The sequence below is a fragment of the Amphiura filiformis genome, chromosome 5 (genome assembly GCF_039555335.1).
Source record: "Amphiura filiformis chromosome 5, Afil_fr2py, whole genome shotgun sequence".
Lineage (NCBI taxonomy): Eukaryota > Metazoa > Echinodermata > Ophiuroidea > Amphilepidida > Amphiuridae > Amphiura > Amphiura filiformis.
This window is the reverse complement of record NC_092632.1, coordinates 47,719,885-47,738,627: the sequence shown is the minus strand read 5'-3', so window position 1 is coordinate 47,738,627 and position 18,743 is coordinate 47,719,885. Positions and strand designations below refer to the sequence as shown.

At 36.8% G+C, this 18,743-nt stretch overlaps 2 protein-coding genes across 4 annotated transcripts in view; both read left to right on the top strand.

The window, feature by feature from the left end:
* Positions 1-2,578: 2,578 nt before the first annotated feature.
* LOC140153264 (uncharacterized) lies at positions 2,579-18,190 on the top strand. Its single transcript, XM_072175967.1, has 8 exons — positions 2,579-2,820; positions 7,430-9,350; positions 11,049-11,230; positions 11,819-11,916; positions 12,818-13,115; positions 14,383-14,472; positions 15,502-15,593; positions 17,856-18,190. Exons 2-8 carry the CDS (start codon positions 8,113-8,115, stop codon positions 18,150-18,152), a joined length of 2,295 nt encoding a protein of 764 aa, XP_072032068.1. The 5' UTR covers positions 2,579-2,820; positions 7,430-8,112; the 3' UTR covers positions 18,153-18,190.
* Positions 18,191-18,516: 326 nt separating this feature from the next.
* LOC140153262 (uncharacterized) overlaps positions 18,517-18,743 on the top strand; it is a 36,290-nt gene continuing 36,063 nt past the window's right edge. For all 3 annotated transcript variants that reach the window (XM_072175966.1, XM_072175965.1, XM_072175964.1), the window contains exon 1: positions 18,517-18,675. In XM_072175966.1, the coding sequence (XP_072032067.1) occupies positions 18,573-18,675 (103 nt within the window). In that variant the 5' untranslated portion in view covers positions 18,517-18,572. The remainder of the gene's footprint in view (positions 18,676-18,743) is intronic.

The window sequence follows — 18,743 nt, the reverse complement described above, 5'->3', positions numbered from 1 at the left end:
CTTTTGAGCCTCAATGCCGAAAAAGGTGAAAACTCTGAAACCCTACAGACCCATTCCATGTTAACTCCAGGGATGTGCACCGCAGCACCTCTTCAATTTTTTTTTCTTTTTCTGTGTGGTGGTAGATATTGATAAAAAAGTACAATCCCGAAAATTTGAGCTTCATACTCCATTTCGTTTCCCGTGGCATCAATTTGAAATTTAGGGGGGCCAGCATAAAAAATGTGTCGCAACGCGAAAGACGACGTTTGGAGGTCCATAAATGTATAAAGGGAACCCTTTACAACTTTGAAAAGTATGTATCCTGGGGTACTTATTTGTGTAGCACTCACATCTGGCATCAAAAACTTGTAATTCTTTTACTTTAAAAGATATAGGGCCCTGAAAATGCAACTTCGTCCATCCAGGACCAACTTTGGGGGGTCAGAACTCCAAAAGTAAAAATAATTTTACCGTCCATTTTTTTGCCAGTCAGAGCCCTTTGGTAAGACATTACTCTTATCCAATATTGAGCCTATTAGAATACTTTTAGCCGAGATATTACCCATGCAAAACCCCAATTGTACAGTTTTGTACATTTTGACAGACATTTTGATCCACCATCAACTCAGGTATGTTGAAAATATGTCCTGGACAACATTTCTGAGATATTGGCTTTGGGACTCGATGACTTCAACACATCAGTGAGGTTTGCATTCTCCATAGGTCATTATACATGTTATACGTACATGCGAAATCAAAAATGTGTACAACTCTATGGAGTAGGCAAACCTAAGTGATGTGTTGAAGCCATCGAGTCCCAAAGCCAATATCTCTTAGAAATGATGTCCAAGGACATATCTTCAACATACGTGAAGTCAGTGATGGTGGGGCAAAATGTCTGACATTGGTTTTCAGGGGGGTCAACATGTACAAAAAATGTACAATTGGGGTTTCGTATGGGTAATATCTCAGCTAAAATTATTCGAATAGGCTCAATATTGGATAAGAGTAATGTCCTACCAAAGGGCTCTGACTGGCAAAAAAATGGACGGTAAAATTATTTTTACTTTTGGAGTTCTGACCCCCCAAAGTTGGTCCTGGATGGACGAAGTTGCATTTTCAGGGCCCTATATCTTTTAAAGTAAAGGAGTTACAAGTTTTCTGATGCCAGATTTGAATTCTACACAAATAAGTACCCCAGGATACATACTTTTCAAAGTTGTAAAGGGTTCCTTTATACATTTATGGACCTCCAACGTCGTCTTCGCGTTGCGACACATTTTTACACTGACCCCCCCCTAAATTTCAAATTGATGCCACGGGAAAACGAAATGGAGTATGAAGCTCAAATTTTCGGGATCAAAGTGTACTTTCTCATCAATATCTACCACCACATAGAAAAAGAAAAAAATTGAAGAGGTGCTGCGGTGCATATCCCTGGAGTTGACATGGAAATGGGTCTACAGTAATTTGTAAAGTAGTATACATAATGGCATAGTCTTTATGAATCATCTGTGAGGTTTTTTTGACCCGAATTTTTTTTAGCAGCGTATTAAAAAAAAAACTGAATTAAAAAAAATATTAATTTTTAATTTTTTTAATTTTAATTTTAAATTATTAAGACCCATTTTTTATTTATTTTTTCTATTTTTACCAATTTTGAGAAATGTTCATTGTTCACCAAAAATTTGGCAAAAAAAATAATTAAAAAGCCTGATTTTCACCCAAATTTGCAGTTGGTCAAAATTCAAACAAACTAAAAAAATGTGAAAGTTTAGACCTATGCTGAATGCTAAATAGTTCCACATCTGCAAAGTGACTGAAGCGCCCCTCAAGTTCAACGAACACTCAACATGCTCGAGTGATACAATTTGTGAAGTGACACTTCAAGTTTACATGTTGCTCAATTATAGGCCTTTTATATTTGCATATGGTTCCCATTTCCCAATTCTTTTAGGCCTATACTAGGCATATCACCTCAAAAATAAGTGCAGCAGAAACACGTTATTTCCCCAGGGTTATTTCATGCACAAGCAAAATTCACTGAAAAAATAAGATTTCCTGAAAAATAAACTGATTTTACAATCCCGGTTTACAATATGCTCTGCAAATAGTGATGAAAATAATCATAGGTCCCAGCCGATTTGTGCTCCTTCGTCACTAAACTAAAAAACAAAAAAAAACACCTTTTTGACCCCCCCCAAGGGTGTTAAAACTTTCTTGACCTCCTTTTTGGTTCTTCAAAACTTTTACCTCCCTTTTGGAAGGTCAAACTTTTTTACCCCCCTGGAATTTTCCAGCCCCCCCACCATTAGGTATTTATGACCGTTCCTAATCCCGGCCCCTCCGGTAGAAATAATGAACGGTCCCTAAAATGGAAATTTTAATTTTTTTCCCGTTTTCATAATTTAACACGGAATAAAGCAAAATTCGCTGAAAAAATAAGATTTCCTGAAAAATAAACTGATTTTACAATCCCGGTTTACAATATGCTCTGCAAATAGTGATGAAAATAGTCAGGCATATCATGGGTGGCTCCCATCCTGCATTGCGATTTCAATGCATGTGTGTCATGTCAAACATTCGCGACCGCTTCTTTTTCAGGGCTTCACAGACACGTAGCGTGTACAAGTTGGCTGGTCCGCGTGTCACTTTCTCGGGTACGCCATCGCCATTTTGTGTACGCGGTCACGAATACGTATTTCGGTTCCTGTTCTCGTTAAAACCACCTGAAGAACTTATTGTACAATGTAATTGACCTCAATAAGTGCATTTAGATACAGAGATCAATCCCTGTGCTGGAGCTAGGCCTAAATGATGATTTAAATCATATTATAGGTAAGCTTATAAATGTTGTAACATTTGCTGAGGAGGACGCCCTCAATGTTTTTCAAAATCCTGATTTTTACACAATTGTATAAAGTTCTCAAGAACTATAAATGTAAAGTTTGAGTTTCTGTCAAGAAGAACAACTCTTGTTTACATTTTGAGCATGCACAGCATGCAGCATAAGCCATAAACACAGGTGGGGTTCTGCTGATTCGTGCTGACAATCATACAATCATCATTGAACTTTTGAAGACATGATCATGTCATGTCATAAATTGTACCGAATAAATCAATAATCAGTCGCAATCACAGAATTAAAACCAGAGAACCAGGACTCGACCGCCATCTTGATACAGGCATGGAGCAAAAATTGGGGGTATTCGGTTTCCCTCGGAATGCGCTCGAGGCATTCGTTGTCGTGCAAGCGCGACAGGGATGATAGGCGCATTTGAGAGACGCACTTGATGCGACCTGCACGCTTGAGTACTAAGACGCTTCAGATGAGACGAGAATTGTTTTCGTTCGCTCCGCGCACCGCCGGCAAGGACCCGAATACCTCCGATTTTCTCCCCATAGCTGACGACGCGATTGTACGTGGCGGTATAGGGAGTCCCGGTTCTCCTTCTCTAATTCTGTGGTCGCAATACAACATTCACTTGCTGACATTCATGCATTACTGTATTTAGCGAATGAAGTGGTTACAATGCTGAAGCAGGGTTCCCGTAAAGGGTCGTGTGTGACGCAAGTTTGCTGACAAGTTAAGGCGTCCATCTGAAATTCACGACCAATCATACCGGGAAACGCAACGGCATGCGGCAACCCCTTGTTGCTAACACACGTACCCCAGGTCTACACTCATCAAATGTTGATAATTGTTTTAAAAATAAAATAAATGTGCATTTTCGCCGTGATATTCCATTTCTAGTCGCTATGTCATGATAATTTTTTCATTTCTGTGTCAGTTTTGGTCTGAAACGTGGTCAGAAACAGTTTTTACTTCCGGGTTTCTTTAATTAACGTGTTGTTCTCAAAATCTCAAAATAATTAATTATTTTATTTTTATTTCCAATTTTCTCCTTTAAAATAACTTTCAACTACCGGTACTTCTACATGTACATGTACTTGCCATTTTCTGACTTTCATAATATCAACAATAATGATTAATGAACAAAGAGTACAACTCCACCTTCACTTATTTATGAAATCAAATATTGTTGTGAAATAATTAAATGCCTGCCCTAGTCAAAACGAGTCGATTATAGTTGCTTGTAATACAATGTAGTTCAAACCAAATAAAGAAAATTAATAATAATGAATAATAAATAATAGATTATTTATGAGAAATTAAACATAAAACATTAAAAACTGAATATTGTCAGGTTGTGATAATTAAATAAACGGTAGCCGCATGTCGTCAGTCCAGAATGCTTTGTAAACAAACAATTGCATCAATGGGGACTTTCCCATCAAACAGCGATCGTTACGGAAAGCATGCAAAAAGTGCACGATTTCCTGACGGTTCTTTTACAAATATTGCAGAATTTACTTCAATTCTTAGCAGGTGGGTCAAAATTTTGGGACTTTTATTATCTTAAAAATATAAAAGAATAAAAATTTCTTATTTTTATCATCAATTAATGATTAAATTTCGAAGTTTTGTCTGCGTCCACATGCATGTGACATGGACTCAAAATACTTGATTAGCCATGTGAACTTGCGTCCAAATTTGTAAAATATGCGTCTGGACGCAATGACGCACACTAACGGGAAGCCTGTGCTGAAGTCCATGGTGGTATTTATGTCACTTTTGTTGAATTTGTCTCACCTGCTGCATTTTATATGAACCACTCCAAATTGTTGCTTGTATACTGCGCCAATAAAGTATCTATACACTTGGAAAAATAATCACAATTTCCAAACTGAACAATATCGGGGTAAATTAAAAAAAAAATAGATGCACTATCTAATTCTGCACATTATGACACCACATTGCATCCAATGTGACTTCAAGAAGTAAAGTTACAAGCAATTGAATAGACGAAGGTCCAGTTTTAAAAGTGACAAACTGGCCTATTCAAAACTCCACAGACTAGACATATGGTTTGAGAGTGGTGAATGGCTAATTTATGCATTTGGCTTTAACTTAAAAACAAAAGGAACAAAAGAAAACTGATACAAAAGAACTGTCAAAGTTATGAAAAGTACAAAGAAGTAAAAACTGAAATAAAAGCTGCTTTAAATAACGCTTCATTGCAGAAACTATGTTGTCTCTTTGTTGCGCTTTGTTGGAATCTTTTTGCGCTTTGTATAGGCCAGTTTGTCACTTTTAAAATTTGGACCTTCATCTATTCAATTGCTTGTAACCTTACTTCTTGAGGTCACATTGGATTCAATGTGGTGTCATAATGTGCAGGATTAGATAGTGCATATTAAAAAAACAAATTTACCTCAACGTCATTCAGTTTTGAAATTGTGATTATTTTTCCAAGTGTAAGGATACTTTATTGGCGCAGTATATATTACGAGGTTTGAGTGTACAATCGACGTCAAAAGCCATTCTGCATTCCTTAAAAATGGCACTTTGTAGTTACGTTTTTAGCGCAGTTTCTCTCGTCACACGCACAAGTATTTACTTTTATTAAAACTGGCATATGGAGCATGCGCGGTTAAGCTGAGTTAATACTCCATCGCCGATCGGTACTTCATATAAAATAACCTGAAATGGGATAAGCAGTCGCAACATGCTGCAAATAAAGCAACAATGATGCTCAACTTTGTCCAGAGAAACTTTCATCATTGTTCCAAAACTGTTAAAGAAAACCTGTACCAAACCATTGTTCAACCACACTTGGAGTATGCTTCCGCTGCTTGGAACCCTGGTATGAAGAAAAATAAAAAAATCTTCAGAAAGTCCAATGAAGAGCAGCCCGGTTTGAGTGCAGCGACTTTAGGTGAAAATCAAGTGTTACAAAAATGCTCACTGACCTTAAATGGGACCTCATAGAAACCAGATGCCAGACACTCCGACTAACTACCCTTCATAAAATCATCAACTAGAACATCGACCTCGACGTCGACTTATACACCAAAAACTAAAGAAATCATTCAGATCCAGACGAAGCCACAACAAGCAATTCGAAGTGCAACACCACACCTGCACACCCTACATCCAGTCCTTTTTCCCCAAAGCTATTTCCTAAGTTCCATTCATTCATCAGAGCAAACGTTAGTAAATTATTAGCCGTGCATAAATGTTGTACAATTGCACGGGCGTGCACTCTGCGTAGTATGCGCAGTGCTTTCGGACGTGTTCATTTTACTTGCGGGTTGATGCATTTATATTTGCTTGCAATTTCTAACATTTTTGGTGACAATTTTGTTATAAAAATGCAAAAATCACAGGATTTTTTTCTCGTGTACGAGTGCATTATTTTGTACAATTTCAGAAGCAACAAGTGATATACAAGTCATGTATTAACCTATAATTGGCACGCCCTTCCTCAATCTTCAGTCAACATGCACATGCCCACCTACGCCACTTTTAAGACTTCCATCCAAGGTCAAGACCACCGACTTCACAGCCCCGTTAGACCACCCGAACCACTCTCCAACTTCCAGTATAATAATAGTCCCTGGTGGACTCTTCGAGTGATTTCTACAAGGTACCAATGAGATGCGCACTTTTTCCAACGCAATAAAAAGTGGTCTACCTCATTGGCCCAAAATAAATCGCTATCGCTTAGCGATGTACAAAATGTAGTATAGCCTGAAGTCTCTCGGCCCCGTTCTTGAAGCTAGTAAACATAGTGGAACGAAATGTCCATTTCTCATTCGATGACCGTGCATAGCAGTTGAAGACCAGGGCTGGAAAAAATGGTACCCAATAATTTAGTGAACCATATTTCCCGCTATAATTGGTTGCGGCGTGTTAGCTGTGTCGGAGGGGATGTGCCCCCCTCCAAAGCTGATTTTTTTTTTTAATGACACCAAAATGATGCGATTTGGTGCACCATTTTGCATATTTTGGAGTTTTTAGCGACTTTGGAGAACCACTGGACCTATTCTCAAGTGCTAGGATCATTCAGTTAATTTGGAAAAAAAAAATGGAAAAAAATTACAAAAAAATTGCAGTTTGTTATCCTTAAGGTAGGAAACTCGGTTCCCACATGTCAGCAAGGAAAAAATTGTAAAAAATATTCCGCCTCCTAGTGTACACCTTGATTTTTATGAGTAAACTACACACCCCAATGCTTGAAACCACAAAATATTTGAGTTGCTAATTTGCATTAATTAATGAATATCAATTAATTAGTTCAACCTTAATTTTACGATTAATAATAATTGCTAGCAAAAACTTCAACTCTGATTCCAACTTTTACTATTGGAAAAATTGTAATTATAAATATTACCGTATCTAAAATCTCTCGCCAGCTTTTTTGCCTAAGTCCATTAATTACGTAATAGCGTGTGTTTCTAGTCTGTGAATTAAAAATTTATTTGTGCTTAAAGAAGCTGAAAAGTAACAAAAGCTGGAGAGAAAATTTCGTGACATTTCGTTTTTTGCGGATTCAGAACGATTTGAAAATGACTTAATCTTTATTTCTGTTTTTCATAATAGGGTATACCATGGACATTTCAAACTCCAGCTCAAAAGAAGCTATAGAGCCTCAACCACCAACCACTTCACAAACATCAGAAACTTCTCCTCCAACAATCCAGGCAGAGCTGAACCCCAAGATGATTTTGCTTTAAGTGAAATGGCTAGTGAAATAACAGATAATGGCTCCGATGATGAAGATTTTTTAGAAAAATTGGTGAAGGAGTCATCTGAGACGATCAAAGACAGGAAACAAGATGCTTCCAAAAAAGATATAAAAGAACCCAGTGATGATTCGACAGAAAAAGAGTTACAGCAACAGAGTCCCACAGGGCAACCAATTTCTGTGGAGTCTGAAAGATCTTCATTACCGGCTGATGAACAAGATGCTACAAAAGAAGGTGAACAACTCTCTGGCGGTAAAAAATCTCTAGATGAAAAGCAGGCTTCAAGTGATGATAGACGTAGTCCTACCAAAGTACAACAAGTACCTATAGAAGAGTCAGAAAAAGAATGTCCAGCAGAAGGAGACATATCTTCCAAAGAAGTATTGCAAGAGTCTTCTGAGGTATCTCTTGTATCTTCAATATCTGCAAGTCCTTATATGAAAAGCTTTAGGGAAAAAAAACGCTGGAAAAGAATTTTCCTCCAGTGATGATTTATCAAAAGAACCGGAACATCCGAAGACAATATTTATTTCTGGTATGAAAAATGTTCCAATTGTTGCTGCAAAACAATTAAATACAGACTCGATCAAGGTTGTCAGATTAGCAGAAACATCAGGGAAAGTGAAGCAAGCTGTCAAAGTAGGTAATACACCAAGAACAGTGACACTGACACCAGTTGTTACTGGGGGAGGAACATCAGGACCAGCAACGCAAGTTTTATTATCGGGAACTGTGACACCAATTGTTACTGGTGAAGGAACATCAGGACCAGCAACACAAGTTTTATCACCAGGAACTATGACACCAAATGCTAAGGGAGGAACATCAGGACCAGCAAAACGAATTTTAACACCAGGAACTGTGACACCATTGACTGGTGGACCAACATTAGGACCAGTACTGCAAATTTCATCACCAGGAACTATGATACCATTTGCTAAGGGAGGAACATCAGGACCAGCAAAACAAATTATTTTAACACCAGGAACTGTGACACCAATTGTTACTGGGGGAGAAACATCAGGACCAGCAAAGCAAATTTTATCACCAGGAACTATGAGTGTATTGACACCAATTACTAAGGGAGGAACATCAGAACCAGCCAAGCAAATTTTATCATCAGGAACTGTGACACCAATTGTTACTGGGGGAGGAAAGCCTATTTCAGTTGGAGGAGAAAAATCAGGGCCTATAAAGCTGAAAAATTATCTTGTTGGAGGCAAATTAGTTCCTGGATTCATTTTGGAAGGAACAAAGTCAGCAAGTGGGCAACCAATTCTTGTCTTACCAAGTCTGAATTCAGAAGGAAAAGTTGTAGGAAAAGCTAGTACAGGAACAAAGAAACAAATTCTGGCAGAAGGAGGGGCATCAAATAGTGTGCAACAAATTTCCACAGGATCAACATTGGGAGGAGCTTCTGGAATTTTACAGCAATCTGATATCGCTAAAGGTTCGTCTTCTGTTTCACAAGGAATGGCTACCAAAATAGGAGGTACATCAGGAGTGCAACGAAGGGTGCAGCAAAGTCATTTAAAAAGAACATCAAAAACTTCCAAGAAACCTGTTGCTGATGATACATCAGAACGGAGTTCTAGTCCTACATCAGTGGCTGATCATGATCATGATTATGGACAAGCCCCGAAACATTCTAAAGACTTCTGTAGACCATCATTCAAGATTAGACACAGAGTTTGTTCAGTGAAAAATTGTAACAACAGCTCGGAGTTTTATCCTGATTTGAAGTTCTTCCGGCTGCCTAAAAGAGACAATTCTAGGTAGGTACCGGTACTACAGTTTTATCAGTTCGTAATCGGGGGGCTTTATAGCATCGCAGATTAATATATTTTATTTTGAGAATTGTCTTGTGATATGTTGCCAGAAGCATCATGTATAATTGATTCAAGCCCTATACTTTATATACTTTGTTTAAAACTATAGACCAGACAGGTCAACTATATCATGTGGGTCTACTTTTCGGTGTTGTGGTAAAAGCCTAACAATTCCTGCCAATTACGAGCTGATCAAAGTAAAATGTAATGTAATTAAGAACTTGCCTGGACCTGTCTGTGTTTGTTGCTCACTGTATATTGAAAGATGCAGGCAAGTACTACACCCCTCAATAAATTTTTGACTATTTTGCATTTTCCTCAAAAACTAATAACACACTGGTAACAAAAGTTATGTATATTATAGGGGCAAGGAATCTAATTACTACACTGGAATTTCAGTGACCCATGACAAGCGGTTCGATACTTATGATAGAAAATGAGGTACCGCTGGGATGTACCTCATTTCCTATCATATTTACTGAACCGCTTGTCTTGAGTCACTGAAATTTCAGTGTAGTAATTGGATTCCTTGCCCCAACAATATACATAACTTTTGTTACCAGTGTGTTATTAATTTTGAAAAAAATGCAAAAATAGTCACAAATTTACCACAAGGGTGTAGTACCCCTTAAATTAGCTTCACAAGTGAAGAAAATTGCAATAGAATTGATGATGTTCCTGTATCAACCCATGTGAAATATAAGATAAAATATTCCCCAGGGAAAGCCCACATTTAAGTAAATGTTAGTGCATATCAAACTTGGTAAATTGATCAGAGACTGTTTTATCATGATTATTGAACATTATTATCGGATTGGTACCGATATGTGCATCATCAGTAAAATATCAGATCTGTGAATTTTTTTACTAAATAAATAAACAAGTTATAGAATCTAAACTATCTATTATTGAAGGTTGGAAAAGCAGAGAAATACTACTACAAAAACATAAAAAAAGATATTTTGAAAGTATTTTTTTCAAAACTGGATAAAGTTGTACGTTTTTAATTACTGTTGCTTCTATTGACCAGCCAGGGACGCATTGACTTAGCATGCATTGCTACCTGTCAATAGAAGCAAAAATAAACTTTACCTAACTTTGACAGAAATTATTTCAAAATAATTTTTTTTTTTATATAAGCAATACTTCTCCGCTTTCCAACTTTGAACAACAAGTAGTTTAGGTTCTATAACTTTAAAAATTTTGTTAAAAATAATTAAAATATTGGAATAATTAAAATATTGGATCGGATATCAGCCGATATTAGGAACATCAGTATGGGATATCAGATCGGTGGACAAAAAGTCATTTCAGTTCAGCTCTAGTGATCCATTTGCAGAATCAGGTTTTCAACCGATACTTGAGCTAACAAATCTCATTGAATTCTATTGACAAGAAGTTTGTTTTGAAACTAGCAATACTGTACAGGTCTACTCCTGATTCCAGAAAAATACCACACTCATTTTTTAAATTCTAAAACTGTTATTTTGTTGTACAAAATGAAACATGCTAAATCTTAATCCTTCAGCTAGTTCTAATTGGCAATAATTCAAAATTCAAAGACTTGGCACAAATCCAAGCATTCTAATTTTTCACAAACGCTGAGTTTCGATACAAATGTCCATTTTGTAACTTTTCTGACAGATTAGCGACATGGGCTAAAAAGATTGGCAGGCCAGAATTTGTTGCCCTGAGGAAGAATGGGAAAAAAAACTTGGGTTTTGTATGTGCTGCACATTTTCATGAGAGGTACAAAGGTGTCAGTAAATTAATGAAAGGTGCAGTACCAACCGAAGAGCTTCCAGAAGTCGATTCACCAGAAAATAGTAAGTGACCGACTGCAGGATTATATTTAAAAAATAAATAAATAGATAAATGTTGGTGATTTAATGTGCACTTCACCTGAGCATGACCTAGGTTTCAGCACACTTCAACAATTATTCCGCTGCCATTAAGATATATCAGAATCATTTTTGCTTCGCCAAGTCTTCAACTAATGCGCAGGTACTCTCAGCGGACTTAGATTGTGATTACTCCCAGCAGCTCAAGAATGCAACACGTACACTGACTGTGGTGGGGCTCGAACCTGCAACCTTTTGATTATGAAGTTGGCACATGCCACCATGCTTCCCGTTGATGTGCTTCGCATCATTTTTACAAAAAATACCCTTTGAGAAATTTTTTGGAAATGAAAGTAAAGAAACCCAACTATGCCACTTGAAATCCGATTGTGTGTTTGTTATTATGTTAATTGATTAGATTAGAATAATCATGGCACGTGTGCGCACACATCCACAATATTGATATTAAGAGACAAATGATTTAATTATGCCAAACATTTTATTTATATATTTTTATATTATATGATTAATGAATTTGAAACAACTTTCTATGTTCTGCCACAAAATAACCAGGATTTCTGATTGGGGGAGAAGTGAAAGTAAAGCCGGAGATTTTGTCACGCTTACATGAGGAAGAAAATCCAACTGCTGCCCCTGTGTTCCTAAGTCAAGTAAGAGTCATGATCAAGTTGTAGTTGTCAGTATTGTACATACACCCTAACACCAGCTTGCATGCTTAAAGGAAGTTTCTGGCAATCATAACATTATGCTTTATGTGTTAGAAAAATAATTATCTAACACAAATCACATGGTTTTATTTTTAACAAACTCATATTGACCATAAAAAATGAATAAAAACAGCCGGCTCTCAACACGCAACATTCAAAATTCTCGAGCAGATATTGTCTAGTGCAATGACGTAATAGTTATCTGTGCTCAATTGTTGTCAGCCTTCATTGTATTACTGGGACGTAATTGCACCAGACAAGTTCAAGTTTCCGGGAATTTGGAATATCGTGTGCTGAGAGATGGGCGTTTTTATTCATTTTCATGGCCATTATAAGTTTGTTCAAAATATAATCACATGATTCGTGCTTGATAATTATTTTTCTAACATATAAGGCAAAATGTTGTGATTGCCAGAGACTTCCTTTAAGAGTTGCAGGTAATTTGCTGTTTGACGGGTAACATTGCACTTCCATCCAGCATGTAGGACTATTAGATTTAAATTGCTAATTAGAGTAATTGGAATGTTGTGTTTCAGACAGGTAAGCTTTTACTCTACCAGCCTATAGTGTATACATGTATACCAAAAAAATTACATGGACTATCAGAGATTGTATCTGTTCAAAATAGTTTGCCTAATCATTCCAATAAACATAAAAATTGGATCATGATAGTTCTTGCATAAGTTTGCATGAAATTTTGCATAATAAACTTATTCTGTAATCTGATGGATATATCCAGTGTTGTCTGCTCGTGTTCATATGTACACATATGTGGTTTTTCAATTTGGCTCCTCATTTGCATATGTACATGAATTAATATGAACCATTATTTCCTCCATTTCAGTTGAGAGATTGCACAGAAGAGCACTTTGGTACAGTGAAATTACAGTGTCTGATCAACTCAGATTCAGCAACGGTGACATGGTATCACAATGGAGAGAAGATACAACCTTGTAAACATATGGCCGTCAAGTTTGAGTCCAAATCGGCACGGGTGAAGAAAAAGTTGGACTACATCTTCAAAATAGGAGTTGCGACACTTCAAATAACAGATCCAAGTGCTAGATATTCTGGTGTGTACATGTGTCAAGCAAACAGTGGCGATAAATATGCTGTTTCCTGCGCCTATTTGAGTGTAGTAGGTAAGTTGTTACGGGGTTTGTCAAACCGGCGCTGTTATTGTTGGCTGTTAAATGGTGTGATATATCAGTGTGACAGCAAAATAAATGTAAAGCACTGTGATATCTGTTTAGTTATGGATCTAAGGTAAAGCCAAGAATTCTCCGTGTTGCGGAAATTTCGCGAAAATCACGGAATTCGGAGGTAAAGCGGAAAACGCATTTCTGAGAAAAAAATAACCTAGAAAAAGAAAAAAAATACAATTGAATATAAATAAATAAATAAAATACTAAATGAAATAGGTCTTCAAAATTCATCAAAATAAAGTAAAATCCGTCAACATGACTTGGACACATGCATTGCGCTGAGCACTACTCGCTGGAGGCAAACTATTTATACTGCAAGGGTTGAAGTTGTACATGGGTCAGCGCAGCGAAGTTATTGACTATCACAGGCTTTTTAATCAGTTTATTCTTGGTAAGATTCTTGTGAAATTTTATTATGTCAGAAATGTGCTAAAATTACAAAGCGGAGAAAAGCGGAATTTAGCATTTGTAAAGCAGAAAATTCTTGGCTTTAATCTAAGGTGCTGTATAAAGGCCTACATTTATTTTTCATTTTGTTCTATCAGTAGTGGCATGTTATGTTTACATTGTAATATTTTTGGAACAAAAATGTTCCAGTGTATGATATTTGATTCTTTCTTCACCTTACACAATTATCACTTACAGTCACAGCTGTGGGGTGAGCCCGTTTTTCCAAAGGGTCATTAGTCTGAAAAGGGTTTAAAGTTAAGGTATGGGCATTTTTAGATTAGGGTTAGGATCCAAGTTAGGATTAGAATCAGTGTTATGTTTAGGAATTGGGTTGGGGTTAAGTTTATTGTTACGATTACGGCTTAGGTCATGAATTAGGGTGAACGTCAGGGTATGGATTAGGGATTTTAACTCCAACTTGGTTTTTGGACTAATGACCCTTCAGACCATGAACCTGTAACCATCCACTTACCTATTCAGCTTTGAAGTGCAAGTCTAATTTATTTCCACTTAAAGAGGAAGCCCCACCAGAGCAGTTCTTCTGGGGTGAAACAAACCTGCCTGGTTATCTAATTAATCAGTGACAAGGTTATCTCTGAATTTGACAATAACATTAAAACATCAATTAGCACCTGTCAAATTCAGAAATATCCTTGTTACTGATTAATTTGATAATCAGGCAGGTTTGGCTCACCCCAGAGGAACTGCTCTGACAGGACTCCCTCTTTAACACAAAACATTTCTGCTTCATCAGATATGAATACCAAAGCAGCAGAACCTTTGGTTGAGTGCAGAAAATGCCGTCTCACGTTCATCACAGCGGACAAACCAAAGCGTTTACTGGGTAAGTTAATCTGGAATCATAATCCTTCATCTATAAAGACATGCAACAGGAGAATTGAGTAATTTTTAATTTACCTTATACTAAAGTTTAACATCTTGATGTTTGTACATTGGGAAATTATTGACCATTTGTATTGTACGGAGGTGTAATTTTTTATCTTGAAATTTTTCAGATTGATTTTCATGATTTGGATCTGTTTAATACCCAGTTACTCTTTCTGATTGTACATTCAGATAATTTTGCTATATTCAACTTAATTAGTACCCTACCCTAATTACTACTCCAGTCAGCTTCTCAAACTTCTAAAAAAACCCATCCTATTTAACCCTTTCTATTTTGTTGAAAGTTTAAGGAGAGCTATATATAACAGTTCAACTGATCAATTTGACAGCAAGATAACAGAGGATGGTGATTTGTCTAGGCAAATAATCGGCACCAAAATTATTAACAGTGGGCTACTCCTGCCCCCAACTCAACATAAAAGTTGGTAATCATGAGAGTTACCAAATAGCACAGAAAAGGGGTACTTTTTTTACCAGTAGCAAGGACCGCGAAATTAACCACAGAGGGGATATTTAATTTGCACTTTCCACAAAATTTGATCATAAAATAATCAAAATAGGGGGTATTTAATTTGCACTGTCCGCAAAATTTGGATAAGGGGTACTTGGGAAAATCCGGTTATTTTATGTCAATATTTAGTGTCATTGAAAAGGGTGTTTGAAATTCTAGTCATTGAAAACCACAAAAAAGGGGTTGTTTTTGGTCAAACTTTGTCCTCGATTTTTGCATGAAAAAGGGGGGTAAATTTGATGAAAAATCATAGCAAAGGGGGGTCTTTGAAAGATTTAGTAACTCTCATGGTTACCAACTTTTGAATTGAGTTGGGGGGGCAGGGGCTACTTAAAACAATAACAAATGGCAGAGTGGCCATTAATAGATAAACCACACCCCTCCCCTTTTGTTTCTTAATTAAAAAATATTTAAAACCTGCATTCAAATACAATGTCTGTCTTTTTCCGCTTTTAGATCTAGCACTTCCGAAGATGAAAATAGAGATGGCAAAACCTTTTGATAATATAACACCTTCAGATGGTGATGCTCCTCCAAACTGGATGATGGTAAGTTGCAAATTTGAATTTTGAATTTATAATATTCCAAGCTGAAACTTAACTTTGAACAATTAACATGGAAAATTCTGATTGTAGAACACAGATGTACAAAATAAAGCACTTCACAGAGTGGGCAAAAGTCGTTTTGTGATTTATTTGATTGCGAGATCAAATATAGTATATGTATATATTCAATATAGCACAGGAAGTGGGAAAGAAAAAAAATCGGCCAGCTGTACCCTATTTTGCAATGACCAGTTATTCCAATACAACATTTTTTTTTGCCTAAGTCATCATTCAAGTGTTGTTCCAAAGATGTGGAGACTTATAGGTTAATTGCTGTCCTGGCCCCCACCCTGTCAGCAGTACCTAAAAATAGATAACTGCGGTTAAGGTTACGGAGGGTGAAAATTCCACTCAACTTGTCTTTTGTTTTTTAATTTTTATTTATGAAGTATATGTATATATTAAACATCTCAGAGATGTAGATTGAAAAATTGTATCAACAAAGTATTTTTTAAATTATTTTTGTGTATCAATATTTGCTCTAGATATCCCACAGCACTAATTCTTTTTTAAAGACAGTTCTTGTTTTAAGGGGACACTACACTAAATCCTTCCGCATTTGGTGTAACTCATGGAAGAAAGAGAAGGTGTGAGGGGCTATCATTTTCTTTGGAAGTGGGAATCCCAAATATACATGGGGGCCCGTGGGTTAGATTTTAAAAGGTATGCCAACATTTCCTGTCATCCTCCCTGGCCCTGCTCTCGGCCAGCCTAACTTTGCCAATGTGGACACTTTAAATGGCCTAGATATTATGATGCAGATTTGAATGTTTCTGTAGTGTTTCCTAAGCCTTATAAAGATGCACTGTAAATGTTTGCCAAAACCTGCTCCCCCCTCCCCCATTCTACCCTCCCCCAGGACTCATAATTATTATGCACCTAGTTACTTTATTGTATTTTCACATATATTTCAATGGGACATTTATTTAGTGATGTGCCCCCTTATAGTGATTATTATTCCAGTGCATGAACTGGCAACCCTATCATTTTCATTTGATTGCTAAAATCACTGAAGCATATGCACAGTGGAGCATGAGTATTCAACCAGCACTATACTAGACAAAATCAATAAAATAAGTACTATCACCTTGGCCCTGGCAACACTAACTAGCATTGTAAACAAGTTAGCACATGGTTTGAACATGATAATAGATAGTGTGGAAGTTTTGGCAGAAATTTGTCAATTTCTGCAAGTTTTGTGAAAATCAATTGATACTTCCCATGCAGTAAGGATTATCAGTAGTAATACAGGAGCACTGCACCTGGAATATTATGGGATTGTGAATTGATACTGTGAAATAGCAGAAAATGTGAGTACTTGAAACTAAATGTGTGGATATCTCAGAACTCCATTTTGGACCATTTGGCCTGATATGCTGAGATGAAATAAATTATTGTTAATGTTTCCCGTAGCTGATTCATAAAATTTTGATATGCATGTGTTAGCTGATACTTCAAAGAAATAATGTAGGGAATAATTGTGTCAATATATTGGCACACTAAATTAATATTGTTGTTGCAAAAAAGACGACATTTACCCCATCATTTTCATTGACATTCTGTGAACATGTAAGCTTACTGTTTTAAATCAGGAGGACCTATCGAAAGAATAAATAGGTACATTATTTCATTGGTTTGTTTGTAACACAAATGAAATCGCAATGAAATCGGACCCTCTCCCCATATTTTCCTGGCCTCTTTCCCAAAAAACCTCATGCTCATGAAATTGAACACAAATTGAAACACTTACAAAGTACATTTGTGTATGAGCTATGACGTTAAAAGTATTACAGTAATAATCATTCGAGTGTCAACTATAAGATGAAGTATGATTTTTAGGCCTGCCATGTTTATTTTTTGAAAAACAAAATATTTTAGGTGGCTACGTGCAGCCAATTTGCCTACACAAAAGTTCAAAATTCTGTATAACCTTAATGCCTAGAGTAATCATGACTTAAAAGTTTTTAAAAAATAGTGTGAACGGTGTTTATTTCTAAAGTTTAAAAAGGATTCAGGGACAAACCAATAGTGTATTTTTGGTTATTGAAATAACAGTTGACAATTGCATGATTGTAGAGAATATTGAGGACTTCATTATGTCGTAAGCTGATAAGTTACCTTAAGATCAGTGTTGTTTACTTGAATTTGGTGTTAGTACATGAAATGTGCCAATGATGTTTATTAATATTTGTGTCATTGAAACAGAAACTCAAGAGCACAAAAACCAGACTTTGTAAGAGTGTGATTCTGACATGTATGTACGATGACCCTGAAGCTAGTGCCACATGGTATCGCAATGGAAAACGTCTACAAGTGTGCAAGCACTATGATACACTACTGTCTGCATCCAAAGACAGACGATATGCTGTACTCAGAATCATGCCAATCTCAATGGATGACTTTGGGATGTACACATGTGTAGCAATTAATAGGAGACTGTTTGCATCATCCACATCTTGTATTCTGTCTCGTGAAGATGAAGGTAAGTCTACAGGTGTGTAAGCACTATGATACACTGCTGTCTGCATCCAAAGACAGACGATACACTGCACTCAGAATCATACCAATCTCAATGGATGACTTTGGGATGTACACATGTGTAGCAATTAACAGGAGACTGTTTGCATCATCTACATCTTGTATTCTGTCTCGTGAAGATGAAGGTAAGTCTACAAGTGTGTAAGCACTATGATACACTGCTGTCTGCATCCAAAGACAGGCGATACACTGCACTCAGAATCATGCCAATCTCAATGGATGACTTTGGGATGTACACATGTGTAGCAATTAACAGGAGACTGTTTGCATCATCCACATCTTGTATTCTGTCTCGTGAAGATGAAGGCAAGTCTACAGGTGTGTAAGCATTATGATATACTACTGTCTGCATCCAAAGACAGACGATACACTGCACTCAGAATCATGCCAATCTCAATGGATGACTTTGGGATGTACACATGTGTAGCAATTAATAGGAGACTGTTTGCATCATCCACATCTTGTATTCTGTCTCGTGAAGATGAAGGTAAGTCTACAGGTGTGTAAGCACTATGATACACTGCTGTCTGCATCCAAAGACAGACGATACACTGC

Excerpts from the sequence above, each read along its gene's own strand:
- LOC140153264 (XM_072175967.1), top strand. The coding sequence starts at position 8,113 with ATGAAAAATGTTCCAATTGTTGCTGCAAAACAATTAAATACAGACTCG. Across the intron at positions 11,917-12,817 it reads CCCCTGTGTTCCTAAGTCAA|TTGAGAGATTGCACAGAAGA; the intron begins GTAAGAGTCATG and ends CCTCCATTTCAG. Across the intron at positions 13,116-14,382 it reads CGCCTATTTGAGTGTAGTAG|ATATGAATACCAAAGCAGCA; the intron begins GTAAGTTGTTAC and ends CTGCTTCATCAG.